Source organism: Piliocolobus tephrosceles, chromosome 16 (genome assembly GCF_002776525.5).
Source record: "Piliocolobus tephrosceles isolate RC106 chromosome 16, ASM277652v3, whole genome shotgun sequence".
Taxonomy (NCBI): Eukaryota; Metazoa; Chordata; class Mammalia; order Primates; family Cercopithecidae; genus Piliocolobus; species Piliocolobus tephrosceles.
Window position 1 is genome coordinate 34,793,893 of NC_045449.1, and position 19,263 is coordinate 34,813,155.

At 40.8% G+C, this 19,263-nt stretch overlaps 1 protein-coding gene across 2 annotated transcripts in view; it reads right to left on the bottom strand.

Moving 5' to 3' along the window:
- The window catches only part of GDPD1 (glycerophosphodiester phosphodiesterase domain containing 1), a 52,337-nt gene extending 33,843 nt beyond the window's left edge, over nucleotides 1-18,494 (bottom strand). For both annotated transcript variants that reach the window (XM_023204642.2, XM_023204641.2), the window contains exons 1-2: nucleotides 18,224-18,494; nucleotides 5,093-5,135 (exon numbers count right to left, since the gene is read on the bottom strand). In XM_023204642.2, the coding sequence (XP_023060410.1) occupies nucleotides 5,093-5,135; nucleotides 18,224-18,365 (185 nt within the window). In that variant the 5' untranslated portion in view covers nucleotides 18,366-18,494. The remainder of the gene's footprint in view (nucleotides 1-5,092; nucleotides 5,136-18,223) is intronic.
- Nucleotides 18,495-19,263: the final 769 nt, after the last annotated feature.

Consider the following 19,263-nt stretch of genomic DNA (forward strand, 5'->3'; position numbering starts at 1 on the left):
GCTAAAAGAAAATGTGAAACTCCACAGAAACAATGCATAACAATTAAAATAGGCATCATGTTAAAGAATTTATTTGAATCTCATTTACTCTTCACAACACTGAGGTTGTATCACTATTCCCATTTCGTAGATAGTCATATTAATTAGATATTCTAAAATATTTATCATGAGAACCACGTCACTGATTAATTATCTTGACTGTCTGCCAACTTACACTTCTAGCTATTGCTAATACAATTTGCTTCTTTCTCCTTACCATTCTGGCTAATACCATAGGGATCACATTGTCCTACAGGTATTTCCTAAGGCGGCCTGGTTTAATAACCTAGTTTTATTAGCCCTTGAGAACCACATCTTACATACTCAAGGGTTTAGTGGCTCTGTGTGTGTGTATGTGTATAGTACAATTCCTTAGTTTTTGCTTCTATGCTTTACTATGAAGGAGGCTCTGTCTCCTGCATCAGTCTTTTGCTAATGTTCTGGTTTATTCCTGAATGTCCCATTCCATATTTCATTCAGTAAGCAACTAGTGAGTGTCTATTTCTGTCAGAGCCTGAGCTAGGCATTAAGGATTTTGAAATTAGTAAGAAAAGATTCCTGCTCCTAACAAAATAATAGAAGTCTGGGTGTGGTGGCTCATGCCTGTAATCCTAGCACTTTGGGAGGCCTAGGCAGGCAGCTCATGAGGTCAGGAGATCAAGGCCATCCTGGCTAACATGGCGAAACCCTGTCTCTACTAAAAGTACAAAACATTAGACGGGCATGGTGGCATGCGCCTGTAGTCCCAGCTACTTCGGAGGCTGAGGCAGGAGAATCGCTTGAACCTGGGAGGCAGAGGTTGCAGTGAGCCGAAATCTTGCCACTGCACTCCAGCCTGGGCAATGGAGTCAGACTCCTTTTCGGAAAATAAATAAATAAATAAAAGAAATAATAGAAGAGCCATATTCATAACCTAAGGGAGATGGTGTTTGTGAAAGCATTTTATAAACCACATTAAAGGACATTTCATACATTGTGAGACACAATTATTTCTCTTTGTCAGTTTTAATTATTACTTTTTTTTTTTTTGAGATGGAGTTTCACTCTTGTTGCCCAGGCTGGAGTGCAATAGTGCAATCTTGGCTCACTGCAACCTCTGCCTCCTGGGTTCAAGTGATTCTCCTGCCTCAACCTCCCGAGTAGCTCGGATTACAGGCATGCGCTACCATGCCCAGCTAATTTTGTATTTTTAGTAGAAAAGGGGTTTCTCCACGTTGTTCAGGCTGGTCTCAAACTCCTGACCTCAGGTGATCCACCTGACTTGGCCTCCCAAAGTGCTGGGACTACAGGTGTGAGGCACCATCATGACCGGCCTTTTTTTTTTTTTTTTTTTTGAGACAGAGTCTCGCTCTGTTACCCCAGGCTGTGCCCAGCTAATTTTTTAATTTTTAGTAGAGATGAGGTTTCGCCATGTTGGCCAAGCTGGTCTCGAACTCCTCATCTCAAGTGATCCACCTGCTTTGGCCCCCCAAAGTGCTGGGATTACAGGTGTGAGCCACTGCACCCAGCTGATCCTACATTTTCCAAATAGCTCCTTCTTGTCTTCAAATGATAGCCCTTTTAGGCTTAATACCTTTTGATTTTCTGGTTAATTTTAATTAGGCTTCCCACACCAACTATATATATTGTCATTAATATCTCCTCATCTTCACCTCCACTTTGAAATTTATATGTTTTGGGCCAGGCGTGGTGGCTCAAGCCTGTAATCCCGGCACTTTGGGAGGCCGAGAGGGGCGGATCACGAGGTCAGGAGATCGAGACCATCCTGGCTAACACGGTGAAACCCCGTCTCTACTAAAAAATACAAAAAACTAGCCGGGCGAGGTGGCGGGTGCCTGTAGTCCCAGCTACTCGGGAGGCTGAGGCAGGAGAATAGCGTAAACCCGGGAGGCGGAGCTTGCAGTGAGCTGAGATCCGGTCACTGCACTCCAGCCCGGGCGACAGAGCGAGACTCCGTCTCAAAAAAAAAAAAGAAATTTATATGTTTTGTGAAATGTGTGTTCAAATATGTACATAAATAAGGTCTAAGTTTTAGCTGGTCATTTTATTTTTACTATCTCTCCCTCAACTACCCATCCTATCAAGAATATACCATACTTAAGCATAGTATGTATCTTTTCCTGAGTGTATATTACAATTCTTTAGTATTTTAATATACAGTACCTTAAAAATAGTATGTTTATTTATTTTTATTTATTTTTTGGAGACAGGGTCTGGCTCTGTCACTCAGGCTGGAGTGCAGAGTGCAGTGGTGCCATCTCGGGTCACTGCAACCTTTACCTTCCAGGCTCAAGCCATCCTCTCCCACCTCAGCCTCTGGAGTAGCTGTGACTACAGGCTGCACCATGATGCCAGAATAATTTTTTTTGTACGTTTTCTAGAGACAGGGTTTCACCCTGTTGCCCAGGCTGGTCTTGAACTCGTGACTACCAGTGACCCACCAGCCTTGGCCTCCCAAAGTGCTGAGATTACAGATGTGAGCCACCGCGATGGGCCAAAATAGTATGTTTAAACAGTGTTTTCTTGTTATTCAATGAAACAAGTATGAAAACAAAACAAAACAAAACAAAAACCTTCTAAGATTCCTAGCAGTTAACAGTAGAATATTTGTAATTTTTTCAAGTATAATAAAAAAAAGTATGTATTCATAGCAAGGGCACTAACGTGCAACACACACACACAAACCACCACCACTAATAACGAAAAACTCAAAAAAAGGGGTTTTATATAAATTTCTAAGTCAGTTGATAAGCAGCCTTAAAAATAAATACACCTAACAAACATTAAAATAACATATGAAAGGTTGGGTGCAGTGGCTGATGCCTGTAAACCCAGCATTTTGGGAGGCCGAAGTGAGCAGATCACTTGAGGTCAGTAGTTCGAGACCAGCCTTGGTAGCATAGCAAAACCTCGTCTCTATTTAAAAAATAAATAAATAAAACTAAAAACTAGCCAAGAGAGGTGGCAGGTGCCTGTAATCCCAGGTACTCGGGAAGCTGAGGCAGAGGAATCATTTGAACCCAGGAGGTAGAGATTGCAGTGAGCTGAGATCACGCCATTGCACTCCAGCCTCCAGCAACACTCTGTCTCAAATAAACAAACAACAACAACAAAAGTAGCATGTGAAAGAGGTGTTCCCTTCTTCTGAAGTACTAGAAAAATCTCCAAAAAAATTTTTTTAAGTTATAGAAAGCTTCCACATGATATAGAAGGCTGTGGTACTTTTCAGTAGTTACTATTTGAACAAAACTATATAAAAACTGTTGAAGATGAAAAATATGTTGTATTTTGCAAGTAAAAACCATTTAAATTAGATATCCTTTAAATATCAAAAAAATGTTAAGAGGATCAAAATCTTCAAAGGTTAGAAAAAACTGTGATTTTTTTCAAATGCATCATCCTTTAAAATAATTTATTGTATAACCCAGTGTTTTAATTTCATAAATAACGGTGGTTGGTAAAAATTTAGCAAAAAATATGGAGAAAAACATAAAATAATGTGCCTTAAGCGTGAAGAATGCTAAAATCACTCAAAGTTATGAGTAGTTTTTTTCTCAAGTTATATGTATCACCTACCTCATGGGCAACAAATGATATATGATAGTGTGTGTATATGTTGTAGAATTTGTACACATAAAATTATATATCTATATTTAGTTATGGCTAGCTAGCCAGATATGTAATCTAAATAGAGAAAATAAATAAAGTACTTAAATTAAAATAGTCCATTTCATGGTCTGTGATAGGAGGAAAAATTTTACTTTTTTTTAAAGACAGAGTCTCACTCTATTGCCCAGGCTGGAGTGCAGCGGTGCAATCTTGGCTCAGTGCAACCTCTGCCTCTCAGATTCAAGCAATTCTCATGCCCCAGACTCCTGACTAGCTGGGATTACAGGAATGCACCACCATGCCCAGCTAATTTTTGTACTTTTAGTAGAGACAGGGTTTCACCATGTTGGCCAGGCTGATCTCGAATTCCGGACTTCAGGTGATTCACCTGCCTCGCCTTGGCCTCCCAAAGTGTTGAGATTACAGGTGTGAGCCACCATGCCCGGCCAAAATTTTACATTTTTGTAAGAGGCTTTTGAGATCATAAACAAAAGGCATCATAGTATAGAACAAGAAGAGTAAGAGATGACAAATACAAGGAAGATAGGATTTAGGTGAAACTAGAATGTGAAAAAACAATAGCTTTGTATCTAATAATGATAAGAAAAATAATCTCTAAGGTGTCTTTGAATGGCAAGAAGCAGAACAAAAAGTGAAGTCAAATTCTCCAAATTTCTTAGTCCTAATTATATACATTAAAATGGCTCCAAAATTATATAAGAAAATATTTATCTTACTAAATATGGATCTTACTAATTATGGACAGGTAATGTCTTTCATTGGGTTTAACTTTTCACATTCTCTGCTTTATTTTTCAGGGAAAACAGTGTTCTCACGATTACCACAGACTGATGATAATCATTGACTAAGACAAAGAACGAGGTATTAATTAGTTTTCATTCCTGTTTCTCCTGCTGCTTCTCTGTGAGTTGCTCTAAAAGACACTTATATGAAATAATTTATAAATAGGAATTTTAAAAATGTATTTTATTTGGTAAAAAAGATCAACACTCATGAGGCTTCCAAGAAGAAACCAGATTGCAGGTTCAGTTCTGTACAAAAATTACTGGGTACAAAGACACATAATCCTATTCATAAATAGCAGCCACTGTAACAGTTGTTTCATTTTCTCTTTCTCTCCGAGACTAATTAGCATTATACACAGAACATTCCTTGTTACAAATGTCTTATTTCAGCTTTGTAACTATAGTATCTTTTGATTACCCTAAACTCCCATCTGCTTTTTCAGTAATACAGAAGCCAAACACTCTTTGCAACACTTCTGACCAACTAATTAAAAAAAAAATTTTTAACAAAATAGAAACAACTATCACAAACTGATGCTACACTTACACTATCCTCACTTTGTGAATCATCATCACTTTAAAGAAAGCCTGCAAACTGTAAAAGAAAAGAGTACTTTTTACCTTTTTTACATACTTACTGCTGAAAGGCTGCCATTGTATTCTCCAGATTTTCTCCAGCACCTGTGAAAATTTGAACTTTACTTATTTGGAACATTTTAATTTTCCTGAAGTTACTTTTAATAAGATACACCTAATGAATCCTGACTTTTTTTTCTTTTTTTTGAGACAGAGTCTCGCTCTGTCACCCAGACTGGATGCAGCGGCACCATCTCAGCTCACTGCAAGCTCTGCCTCCCGGGTTCACACCATTCTCCTGCCTCAGCCTCCTGAGTAGCTGGGACTACAGGCGCCCGCCACCTCGCCCGGCTAGTTTTTTGTATTTTTTAGTAGAGACGGGGTTTCACCGGGTTAGCCAGGATGGTCTCAATCTCCTGACCTTGTGATCTGCCCGTCTCGGCCTCCCAAAGTGTACAAGTGTTTTAAAGAGTGTAATGGTACAGGTTCAGTATTCCTTATCCAAAATGCTTAGGCCCAGAAGTGTTTTGGATTTCTGACTTCTTCAGATTTTGGAATATTTGCATATGTATAAAATGAGAGATTTTGAAACAAAATTTATTTAGTTTTCATATACTCCTCATACAGATAGCTTGAAAGTAATTTTACATAATATTTTAAATAATTTTATGCATGAAACAAAGTTTGTGTACACTGAACCATCAGAAAGCAAAGGAGCCACTCTCTTAGTCATTCATGAGCACAATCTGTGGTTGTTTGGCATCACCATCATTCTTGACTGAATTTATAGGCTACCAATAAGCATTTTCTTACACTTATTCATACATAAGTACGTAACAGTAAAAAATATGAAATACCACTAATGCAATGAAAAAATAATATGCTCAGGGTAACTAAGTAACATAGTAGCATCATCAGAATACCTATATCAGTTGTTAAAAATAGCAACAAAAAAGGCAGGTGTTCAGTCTCCACCTGTCTCATTGTTTTGTTTTGTTTTTTTCTGGAGACAGATCATCACTCTGTTGCTCAGGCTGAAATGTAGTGGCATGATCTGGGCTCACTGCAACCTCCACCTCAAAGGTTCAAGTGATTCTTGTGTCCCAGCCTCCTAAGTAGCTGGGATTACAAGTGTGTGCCACCACGCCTGGCTAATTTTTATACTTTTAGTAGAGATGGGGTTTTGCCATGATGGCCAGGCTGGTCTTGAACTCCTGGCCTCAAGTAATCCGCCTACCTCGGCCTCCCAAAGTGCTGGGATTACGGGTGTGAGCCACTACATCCAGTCTGTGTTTTGATTAAAAAATTACCATACGTTGTATTTTTTTTCAAGTGAGAAGAAACATCAGAAGCAGTTGAAGGACCAGGAAGCAGGTCCTCTAGGGGTGAGGGGACATTCTGCTAGATGGCTTTTTAAAATGTTTTCTGCAGAGTCATGTGCCTTACTAACAAGTTTTTGTCTTAAAAGTCTCTCTTTGATTTTATAAACGAACATGATTTCTTGTCCTGTTATGAATGCACCCTGCTCTAGCCCTTCAATAAGCTCATCATGTATTTTCATCATGTTGTCTATGGGCACTTTTTCTGCCATGTTAACATCATCTTCATTGTTATAATGTCTATTATCATGATAACCTTGATTCAGAACCATTTCGGCTATTTCATCATTGGTCAATTAATGAACAACTAGAACCTCATGATCAATGTTAAAAACTTCTTCAATATCCACTTCTTTCAGTTTACTGACAAATTCTGAAGGCAATTTTTTGTATATGTAAAGAGGTCAGACATCATTTTTTTCTCACTTTGTCGACATATGGAATCCTTAAAAGTCACCAACTTGTTCATTATCATCACTAAACATAGTCAAAGGCCAGAGTTGTGCCAGGAGTGCACAAATTTGTCTTTATTCACTGATTTCCGAGCACTGGCAACAGTATACAAGACATCCTTCATGCTAAACTCCTTTTGAAAACTTTCTGGCAGGACATGGTGGCTCATGCCTATAATCCTAGCACTTTGGGAGGCTGAGGTAGAAAGATCACTTGAGCCCAGGAGTTTGAGACCAGCCCGGGCAACAGAGCAAAAATAATTTTAAATAATTTTATGCATGAAACAAAGTTTGTGTACCCTGAACCATCAGAAAGCAAAGGAGTCACTATGTTAGTCATCCATGGGGACAATTTGCAGTTGTCTTAATTTTAAATAAAAAAACTTAAAAAAGAAAAAAAAAATTCACACCCACACCTCTGTTCATTACTGCTAGCACAAGAAAATGTTTTTATATTTACTCTCATTGATCCAAGCATAGCCTGGTCACATAGAATTAATAAAGTCATGTTTAGGGGAAAGTACATGGCATAAACATTATATTTGATGAGAATGTCAGCTGGTGGATTAGAAGAACAGTTGTCAAGGAGTAACAAAATCCTGCAGTTGTCATCCAGTCCAACTTCCCAGCAGTGAGCATGAGCCGCTGGTACAAAATGTTTGTGAAACCAATCAGAAAAGATGTCCCTGGTGATCTGTGCATGCCTTTTTGGTAGCATAACGGACTGGTAAGAAATTCACTCCTTGAAGACAGTGAGGAAGGAAGCTTTTGCCTAACACAGCAAGTTTACACTTATGCATGCCTGCTGCATCAGCATATCCTAACACAGTTATTCTGTCATTGGCATCCTTAATTTGCATCTCATCAGCAACAGTCAGTGTCTTTCTGGAGCAATAATCCAAAAGAGTGTTGTTTCATCAGGATTATAGACTTGTTATTGTGTCAGATTTTCAACAGCAATGACCCTGGCAAACTTGTCAATAAATTTCTTTGCTGCTTCATGACCAGCAGACGCTAATCACCATTAGTCTTTAAAAATGTAATGCCATGTCTTCTCTTAAATTTCTGCAACTGGGCCGGGCATGGTGGCTCACACCTGTAATCCCAGCACTTCGGCAGACTAACGCAGGCGGATCACCTGAGGTTGGGAGTTCAAGACCAGTCTGACGAACATGGAGAAACCCCGTCTCTACTAAAAATACAAAATTAGCCGGGCATGGTGGTGCATGCCTGTAATCCCAGCTACTCAGGAGGCTGAGGCAGGAGAATCGCTTGAACCCGGGAGGTGGAGGTTGCAGTGAGCCAAGATCGTGCCATTGCACTCCAGCCTGGGCAACAAGAGTGAAACTCCGTCTAAAAAAAAAAAAAAAAAATTCTGCAACTGGCCTGTTCAATATTCACGGTTCCTGTCTTTTTAACTTCATCGCTTGAGATCTTCATTTTAGCTTTATGCAGTTTTTTTCTATTTTAAATTAACTTCTGTTCATCGCTTCCACTTTATATATACTACTTCTGATATATATAAAACTTCAACAGTTTATCCTTCTTTTTCTTCAGGTCATATATAGTGATCATTCTAATACCATATTCCTCTGTAAGGTATTTCATACTTATACCACTATTCAGTTTCTATAACACCTTGACTTTCTGTGCTATAGATAAACATAAATGTTACTTCTTTTTCTTATCACTATAACCCATAGGGGTATCTGTGGGCCTTTTTGATATTTTCAACATCTTTATACCAAAGAGCAGAGAATAATCAAGCAAGCAAGCAAACAAACAAACAATAACACACACTGAACAATGCATATAGGTCTTGGCACCATGTAGGGCATCGTGGGGAATCTGCTGTTGGTTGTGACCAGTCAGAACATGTGCCATTTTATTACCCTTTGTGGGCATGCTTGCATAAGGAAATCTGGGCATACTCAGAAAAGATATATTGTAACTGAAGGGAGCTGGAAGGGTCTTTTTTCCCTTGGGGATGCTGAATAAGCTGTGTGTTGTTTCCTTTTGTTTTGACTGCAACCTGTCACATGAGGTCAGGTGTGGAATTCGTTATATATATTTTTTTCTTTTTTAAAACTTTATGGCTGGGTGTGGTGGCTCATGCCTGTAATCGCAGCACTTTGGGAGGCCAAGGAGGGCAGATAACCTGAGGTCAGGAGTTCGAGACCAACCTAGCCAATATGATGAAATCCCCATTTCTACTAAAAATGCAGAAATTAGGCCAGGCATGGTGGCTCACGCCTGTAATTCCAGCACTTTGGGAGGCCGAGGCAGGCGGATCACCTGGGGTCAGGAGTTCGAGACCAGTCTGGCCAACAGGGGGAAACCTCATCTCTACTAAAAATACAAAAATTAGCCGGGTATGGTGGCGGGTGCCTGTAATTCCAGCTACTCGGGAGGTTGAGGTAGGGAGAATGGCTTGAACAGGGGAGGCAGAGGTTGCAGTGAGCCGAGATTGAGCCATTGCACTCCAGCCTGGGTGACAGAGCGAGACACTGTGTCAAAAAAAAAAAAAAAAAAAAAAATGTAGCCAGGCGTGATGGCAGGTATCTGTAATCTCAGTTACTCAGGAGGCTGAGGCAGGAGAATCGCTTGAACCCAGGAGGTAGAATTTGCAGTGAGCTGAGATTGCACCACTGCACTCCAGCCTGGGCAACAGAGCGAGACTCTGTCTCAAAATAGTAATAATAATAATAATGGTGATTTGAGGAAAAAAATATTTTTTTTTCCTCAAATCATTTTTTACCAGGAATTTTCTTTTCTTTTCTTTTTTTTTTTTTGAGACGGAGTCTGGCTCTGTCGCCCAGGCTAGAGCGCAGTGGCCGGATCTCAGCTCACTGCAAGCTCCGCCTCCCGGGTTCACGCCATTCTCCTGTCTCAGCCTCCCGAGTAGCTGGGACTACAGGCGCCCGCCTCGTCGCCCGGCTAGTTTTTTGTATTTTTTTTTTTTAGTAGAGACGGGGTTTCACCGTATTAGCCAGGATGGTCTCGAACTCCTGACCTCATGATCCGCCCATCTCGGCCTCCCAAAGTGCTGGGATTACAGGCTTGAGCCACCGCGCCCGGCCTTTTACCAGGAATTTTCTACTTGTGGAGTTATGTCTGTGCTCAAAAAGTTTCAGATTTTGGAGCATTTCAGGTTTTCAGATTAGGGAAACTTAACCTGTATTTTGAAATTTTTTTTAGCTGCAACAGTAGAAATCAAAAATCAAAACACAGCCACAGCAACACAGGAGGGTTCGAACAGAACCTAAACTGATTTTTTTTTTTTTTTTTTTTTTTCCCTGAGACAGGATCTCACACTGTCACCCAGGCTGGAGTTCAGTGGCATGATCAGAGCTCACTGTAGCCTCAAACTCCTAGCTCAAGCAATCCTCTGGTCTCAGCCTCCCAACTAGCTAGGACTACAGGCACATGCCACCACGCTCAGTTAATTTTCTTTTTAGAGACAGGGTCTTACTATGTTGTCCAGGCTGGTCTCAAACTCCTGGACTCAAGCAATCCTCCTGCCTCAGTTTCGCAGTGCTGAGATTATAGGCATGAGCCACTGTGCCTGGCTGGCCTAACCATGATTTTTAAGCTATAATATCTGCTTATTTGTCAAAGGAAAGGCAGAAGAGTATTTGGTACACATACATCTCCTCAGACAGAGTTAAACAGTCTCTCCTCTGTATCCCCATAGTCTCTTATGCATAGCTCTACTAAGGCATTTATCATATTATGGCATAAATTATTTACCTGTTTCTCTCCTCCCATTCCCAAGAATTGCTTAAAAGAAGTGACTGTCTTTTAATCACCTTGACTGAAGGCAGTATAGTGTAGTGGTTAAGGGTGAGACGCTGGAGTTTTAGGATGCTTGGTCTCCAATCTGTTTAATAATTGTGCGACCTCAGGAAAACTACTTAAGAAACTTTCACAGAATTGGTATAATCAAATGAGTTAATATTTAAAGTGCTATATGTTATCAATTTTTCTTTTTTTTTTTTTTGAGATGGAGTCTTTCTCTGTCGCCCAGGCTGAAGTGCAGTGGCGCAATCTCGGCTCACTACAACCTCCGCCTCCTGGGTTCAAGCAATTCTCCTGCCTCTGCCTCCTGAGTAGCTGAAACTACAGATGTGCGCCACCACACCAGGCTAATTCTTTTGTATTTTTAGTAGAGGCAGGGTTTCACTGTGTAGGCCAGGCTGGTCTCAAACTCCTGAGCTCAAGTAATCCTCCTGCCTCGGCCTCCGAAAGTGCTGTGATTACCGGCGTGAGCCAATATGCCCAGCCATTCAATTCTAAAATGATAGCTTTTCATTTTTTAACATCTCTGAAGTTAAGATGTATTTTACAATTAATGCTGTACAATGAACAGTTTAATTGGCAAGTTTTTCTCTTTTTTTAATCAACTTTTATAGGGGTCTCTTTCTTAACATATGTAAAAATTGTGTACTTTATAACCAATGGCATTAGATTCAATGAAATACTATAGTAAACATTCCGTGAAAGTAAAGGATTATTGCTATTATTAGTATTATTATTACTATTGCCATTATCATAGTAACTGGTAAAGAATAGGTACTTGGTAAATGTCCATTAACTGTAATAATAAATAACATTGTAATTTTTAAAAAAGGACATAGATTTTCATGTGAACATATTGAATTATAAAAAATTGTCTAATAGCATATACTATGTAAAAAGAGTTAACTAACTTTATGCATGCTACTCAAAATTTTTTTTTTTTTTAGATGGAGTCTTGCTCTGTTGCTCAGGCTGGAGTGCAGTGGCACAATCTCAGCTCACTGCAACCTCCACCTCCCAGGTTCAAGTGATTCTCCTGCCTCATCCTCCCAAGTAGCCAGGACTATAAGCACATGCCACTATGCCCAGATAATTTTTGTATTGTTAGTAGAGACGGGGTTTCGACACGTTGGCCAGGCTGGTCTCAAACTCCTGACCTCAGGTGATCCTCGGCCTCCCAAAGTGCTGGGATTACAGGTGTGTACCACCATCCCCAGCCTAAAATGTTAAAACTAGAACATTTCAGTATTACCAAATAATTTATGAAATATACAGAAAAATACCTTGGAAATAATTTTCCATACACTTTGGAAAAACAGCCAATTTCTTCTTAATAGAAAGAGACAATTCAATAAACTCTCAATAAAAAGAGGGTTTAAGGTACTGCTCAGGGTGGGCACAGTGGTTCATGCCTGTAATCCCAACACTTTGGGAGGCCGAGGTGGGTGGATCACCTGAGGTCAGGAGTTCAAGACCAGCCTGGCCAACATGGTGAAACCCCGTCTCTAGTAAAAATACAAAAAAAAAAAAAAAAAAAAAAATTAGCCAGGTATGGTGGCAGATGCCTCTAATACCAGCTACTCAGGAGGCTGAGACAGAGAATCAATTGAACCCAGGGAGCGGAAGTTGCAGTGAGCCGAGGTCGCGCCACAGCACTCCAGCCTGGGCAACAAGATCAAAACTCCGTCACAAAAAAAAAAAAAAAAAAAAGGTACTGCTCAAAGTACCTAAAGGACTTAAGTATCAGCATTAAAATGTTTTATATACAATACCATCTGAACATATTTATATTAAATGCTGCTTCTTTTATATTGTTAGATTGTATTTTTATGATGACCTAATTAATAATCAACAGAAATACAAGATATGCAGAAACAAATATATTAGCTTTAATATGCTAAAATTTTATCACTTTAGGCCGGGCGCAGTGGCTCAAGTCTGTAATCCCAGCACTTTGGGAGGCCGAGACGGGCGGATCACGAGGTCCAGAAATCGAGACCATCCTGGCTAACACAGTGAAACCCCGTCTCTACTAAAAAACACAAAAAACTAGCCAGGCAAGGTGGCGGGCGCCTGTAGTCCCAGCTACTCGGGAGGCTGAGGCAGGAGAATGGCGTAAACCCGGGAGGCGGAGATTGCAGTGAGCTGAGATCCGGCCACTGCACTCCAGCCCGGGAGACAAAGCAAGACTTTGTCTCAAAAAAAAAAAAAAAAAAAAAAAAAATTTTATCACTTTAGCAGAGGGAAGCTACCCATGTAAAAAAAAAAACTACTGGTTTGATTTTAGGTTCACTTGGTTACCAGAGTTGACACATGATAGAAAACAGATGCAGTAAATGTGAAGGTTATAGGTTTTTTCTTAAGTCCCCTTTCAAGGTTAGATGACCCTTTATTGGATGAGGCTAGTTGGCCCTTGTTTTGACCAGAAACTACGGAAATACATTATATTCAGATAATATTCAAAAACAAAGTACCATAGAATATTTCTAAAAAGACAAGAGTGCTAAAGGGTTTACCAGTAAGTTAAGTTAAACTACTGACTACTTGTACCAAAAAGCAAAGAAATTAAAAGAACACAAAAGCCAGCTTGAAGGACTTTTCACTGGACAAATCTGGGACAGTGCTAGCATCAAAATAATGATAGTGAGCAGATTTTTAAGTCAGTGAATAAGAAATTCTGAATCCAGGCTGGGCATGGTGGCTCATGCCTGTAATCCCAGTACTTTGAGAGGCTGAGGCTGGTGGATCATCTGAGGTCAGGAGTTCCAGACCAGCCTGGCCAACATAGTGAAACCCCATCTCTACTAAAAGTACAAAACTTAGCTGGGCATGGTGGTAGGTACCTGTAGTCTCAGCTACTTGGGAGGTAGAGGCAGGAGAATCGCTTGAACCCTAGAGGCAGAAGTTGCTGTGAGCTAAGATCACACCACTGCACTCCAGCCTGGGAGACAAAGCAAGACTTCATCTCAAAAAAATAAAATAAAATAAAATAAAATAAATTCTGAATCCATTTTAATAAATGGATTGACAATTTGTTAAGGAGTTGGGTATTTGTGTAGTTAGTTTTAAAGTATCTCCCTCCAAAAATTGGCCGAGCACAGTGGCTCATGCCTGTAATCCCAGCACTTTGGGAGGCTGCGGTAGGTGGCCTCTTATTAATTATGAGCCTTTTCTCTATTAATTATAAAGAGAAAAGGTAACCTCACAGTGGAAAAGCTTGGCAGACACCACCACCTCATCAAGTGATCAAAGTCAACTTCATTAGTTCCTTCAGGCTAATTTCTACATCCTTTTAACTACCGTGCTTTGAAAACAGGCCAGGTGTGGTGGCTCATGCCTGTAATCCTAGCACTGTGGGAGGTGAGGCAGGCTAATTGCCTGAGCTCAGGAGATTGATACTAGCCTGGGCAACATGGCAAAACTCCATCTCTACTAAAAATACAAAAAAGAAAAAAAAAAATTAGCTGGGCGTGGTGGCACCACCTGTAATCCCAGCTATTCAGGAGGCTGAGGCATGAGGATTGCTTGAACCTGGGAGGCGGAGGTTGCAGTGAGCCGAGATCATACCATTGGACTCCAACCTGGGCAACACAGCAAGACTCTGTCTCCAAAAAAAAAAAAAAAAAAAAGAAAGAAAATAATAAACACATTGTATGTTAAAATAACATTTTTATGAAAAGTAACTGTTTTTCAAAATAAAATAATGCACGAAAAGAGTGGTATTGTTTTATATTTTTGTAAATCTCTTTAATATCTGGCTTAATAGAAAGTAGCAAGATTCTCATATCTGCTTCATATATACCCATTGTCACACAGATATGTATTTGGAAATGAAAGAGTCTTCTTTGATATGGCATCGAAATTCACTAAGTGGTAATTTGTTTGTTTGCTTTAGAGACAGGGTCTTGCTGTCCCCCAGGCTGAAGTTCAGTGGCTATTCACAGGCACGATCATAGCAACAACCTCAAATTCCTAGGCTCAAGTGATCCTCCTGCCTCAGCCTCTCAACTAGCCGAGACTACAGGTAGGCACCACCACACCCAGCTCAACAAGTGGTAGTTTCTTAAAAGTTCATTGCAATGTGGAACCTGAACCATGAGTAATCACTTCATACTCTATTATGTGAAAATCCATTGGCCCATCTTGAACTTTGAATGATCTTTCACCCATGCATGATTTTATAATAGCACGCACAGGTCATTTGGAAACTATTGATTCACTGAATCATACTGGTCTTCTAAATGTTGACACAGTATGCAATATTTTAAAAATCCCATTTGTTAACATCCAAGTTCATTAGGAAAATCTTTCAGAATTAAATGATGTCAAGCTCATCATGATGGCAGTGATTGCATCACTACACTCTAGCCTGGGTGACAGAGTGAGAACTTGTCTCAAAAAAAATAAATAAATAAAAGGGGAGAGAGAAAGACCCGTCTGTCCATCTGTACTTCAACCCCTTGGAGTGCCCTGATACAGTCTCGCACTGTCGCTCGGGCTGGAGTGCAATGGCGCGACCTCAGCTCACTGCAACCTCTGCCTCCCAGGTTCAAGTGATTCTCCTGCCTCAGTCTCTTGAATAGCTGGGATTACAGGCATGTGTTTTTGCAGTAGACCAATTCAGGTGCATATACTTTATACACATAACATGATTAATGTTTCAATGGTCATATATCTAATTTACAAGAAATATCACTGTTTCCTTACTTATGGGGAAAAATAAGTAAATATCAGGTATTTGCTGTTATGGCAATAGAGAATAAGCCCAAATACTAGTAATTTGCACAGAGAGACCAGTGATTGCTATTATCCGTGTCCAAGACAAAAATTAAAGGCAATCAAGGGAGTGACTCCTTCCTAGTTACATTGTCTCTCATTTGCCAGAGAGTTAGATCTTGAATTACAAAGTGTTTTATCTCCTATCACTCTGGATTCAACTGTACTATTGAGTGTACATATTCAACAAAAGCGTATGAAGCACTGACATGGGAACTTACTACAGTGCTTGTAGGACCATTAAATAGGTAAAACAGATTTTGAGTCTGCAGATATTTAATAAGATTATCACAAAAAGTTCCATTACATCTTTAAATATATAAATACTGATACCACATTTACAAATAATGAATGGACATTTTTATATAAGAGGTAATATTGAAATGACCTAATATCTAGGAAGAAAATAGTTTAAAAGTATCTTCAACAGTAAACAAAAATTTGAGATCTAGCTTATCCTGGATTTTATACTTGCTGTGATGAACTAGCACACAGTCTTTAACGCCTATGGAGTGTTGGGTTTTTTCACCTGCAGAGTGTTACAAAATTTCAAAGATGTGACCCGTATTTCTTCTAAAATAAAATTTTGATCATTCACAATGACAGTTTAGAGAGCTTTTAAGGATCTGGTTTTGTTTAGTTTTGGAGTTTTTAGTAAGCATACATTTTGCAAATCAGTAAACACAACACACAAAAAAGTAATGTGTACTGCCTATCCCCAGAATAGAACTACTATCAATGAAAATTGCTTCTGGCCGGTCGCGGTGTCTCACACCTGTAATCCCAGCACTTTGGGAGGCCAAGGCGGGTGGATTACCTGAGGTCAGGAGTTTGACACCAGCCTGGCCAACATGGTGAAACCTCATCTTTATTCAAAATACAAAAAAAATAGCTGTGCGTGGTGGCAGGAGCCTGTAATTACAGCTACTCAGGAGGCTGAGGCAGGAGAATCGCTTGAACCTAGGAGGCAGAGGCTGCAGTGAGCCAAGATGGCGCCACTGCACTGCAGCCTGGGTGACAACTCTGTCTTTTCTTTTTTTCTAAAAAAAAAAAAAAAAAAAGGGCCCAGCACGGTGGCTCACGCCTGTAATCCCAGCACTCTGGGAGGCCGAGGTGGGCGGATCACGAGATCAGGAGATCGAGACCATCCTGGCTAACACGGTGAAACCCCGTCTCTATTAAAAATACAAAAAATTAGCCGGGCGCGGTGGCGGGCGCCTGTAGTCCCAGCTACTCGGAGGCTGAGGCGGGAGAATGGCGTGAACCCGGAAGTAGGAGCTTGCAGTGAGCCGAGATCGCGCCACTGCACTCCAGCCTGGGCAACACACCCAGACTCCGTCTCAAAAAAAAAAAAAAAAAAAAAAAGTAAAGAAAATTGCTTGTGTGACAACAACTTGAATACTAAAAGTTGGTCCCTAGTTCCAATGGCTGAAGGCACCTTAATAGTTAAATGTCATCATACAGTTTAACCAGGTAGCTATTAAAACAGATAACCCAAATAAACAATAACACGACATTTGGCTGACCACCCTTTAAAACCTCTGAGGCTTTTCATGAGTGGGAAGGCTAGAATACTACTGAAGTACTCATTAGACTAACAAAATTATATAGAAGAATGATAATGTATTTCCATATTTATATTTCAAAACCTTATTCCTTGGCCAATACTTGTTAGTAAAGTGATTATGGTACTAAACCAAGTTTTAGACTGTAAACTCCTAGAAATTATCATTTCAAGTGTGTATTACATTTCAAGCAAATTTTAAACCGGTTTAAGATTCATCCTTAAAGAACAGTTAAAATTGATTGAAAATAATCCAATTTCACCGCACTTTATACATCATACCTGAAATGCAATGAAGACACATTATTATACAATAATGAAGAAGCAAAGATTTGGCCTCTTATCTGGGAAATCAGAGGGTGGACTACCTGGGCTCCTTTTAGCAAAACACTTTTCCAAAAGAAACTTATTTTTGTTTTCTTTAAACAATACTGTCCTGTCCTAAACGAAATCATTTTTAATCTTTTGAAAATCCACGTGTCTTTGCGTGTTTATTTATTTATTTTTAAATTTTTTATTTTTTGTAGTGCTAAAAAAAAAAAAAAAAAAAAAAAAAGATGCAAGGTTTCCAGCCCTGGGGACCAGGACGCTCTAGCTCCTGTCTCAGTTCAGCCCTAGCTCTAACTGTGACCTTGGGAAATGTCCCTGGCTCGGAGGACTCGGTTTCCCTCTCTTCTCAATTATGAGTGCTCGGAACGTGGGGATGGGACGGGCCCCCAGTACCGCAGACAAGGGGCTACAGCTTGTCCAGTTTCACGCAAATCCCCAGCCCTCCTCGACGCCTCGGCTCTTCCCATCCACTCAGCCACTGGCTCACTCGGAGCAGTGTGCTCCCGGTGCCCCCCGCGGGGTACCCTCGGTTCTACACGGCGCTCCCCTTTTGTGTCTTGCTGCTAGGAAGGGACCTTGCGATCATCCTTCCATCCGCGGAGAAACGCTCCACCTACCCTTCATTCTCGACCGGGTCTTTCCCGTTTCAGAGAACCCCTCACATTGCTGCCCTCGAGAGACCCCCGCCGTGGATCTGACTGGGAATCCCTCTCCTTCCCTCGTCTCAGGAGACCTTCCCTTCACACAGCCTTCACCTCCGGAGGAGCCCTCAATTCACACAACCCCATTCTTCCTCAAAGTCTCAGGGATTGGCACCCGGCTGCCTTTTGCGGAGCCGCAAAGGACCCTCAGCCTCCCCCACCTCCGCCATTGGGTTCTGGGGACCCCTCTCACCTCCGCGGTGAGAGATGTGTTTACTGAGGAATCGCTGCTTCTTTCTCTGGTGCAGCAAGGTCGGGTATTTAAGCAACAAGAATGAGGTCACCAAGTACCCTCCTAGCGTAGACAGAAGGTAAAAAGCCGCAGTGGACGACATCTCAGTCACCGTGTGGGAAGTCTCCCACCTCCGGGCCCTCTGAACTCCGCTGCGGCAGTAGCAACGACGGCGGCGGCGGCGACTGCTCGAGGTCTGCTCGCCCCCAGCCGGTGCCGGTGGTGCAGCGCATTTGTCAGTGCCGGCCTAGTGCGCATGTGCAGCTGGACCCCAGCGCCCCAGCAACAAAGGGACTCCGACGCGCAGGCGCGCTCCGGCTCTCGAGTAGGAGCCTGCAGAGATCCTGGAGTGAGCGTTTGTCACCTAGCTCTGTGGACCAACCTGCATGAAGAGAAAGCTTGCAAACCTGCCAGTGTGTTGACCATCACTCAAGCAGAAAAGACTATTCACGGATAACCTTTCCTAATTGGAAAATCCACATCAAAAAGGAAAGATTCCAGGGCGCATCTTAGCCCCTACTCTAGGAAATGCAAATAATTTTTACCTATGGAGGCAATAAAGCTTGCTAAAAACTGAATAAACTCATCCATTTATCTAGCCTAGAGAGAATTTCCCCTATGGTCACATATATTAGAAAAGGTACCGGTTTACCAGTCAACTATCTGAGAGATCGACCCCTCTCCTCTCATTTCATTGTGAAAGTGCAATCCTCATTCTTTGTACACAATAGGCACTGTAGAAGTATTTGCTGGCTTACAAGTCCGTATAAAATAAGGAAACTTTGTCAAGGTTATAAAGTATTTTTTTTTCTTTCAGCTTCTAAAAACATGTATTCTAAGGAAACAATCAAAGATACATGTTAAAGATTTCAGTTAAAAAAATGTTTATCAATGTATTTTTATAGTAGTAAAAAAATTAGAAACAAGGTTATACAGTATTACCTAAAAGTCCTAGAAAGACAGATAACTACGTTCCAGAAGGCCCTACTAGTTTTCCTTTC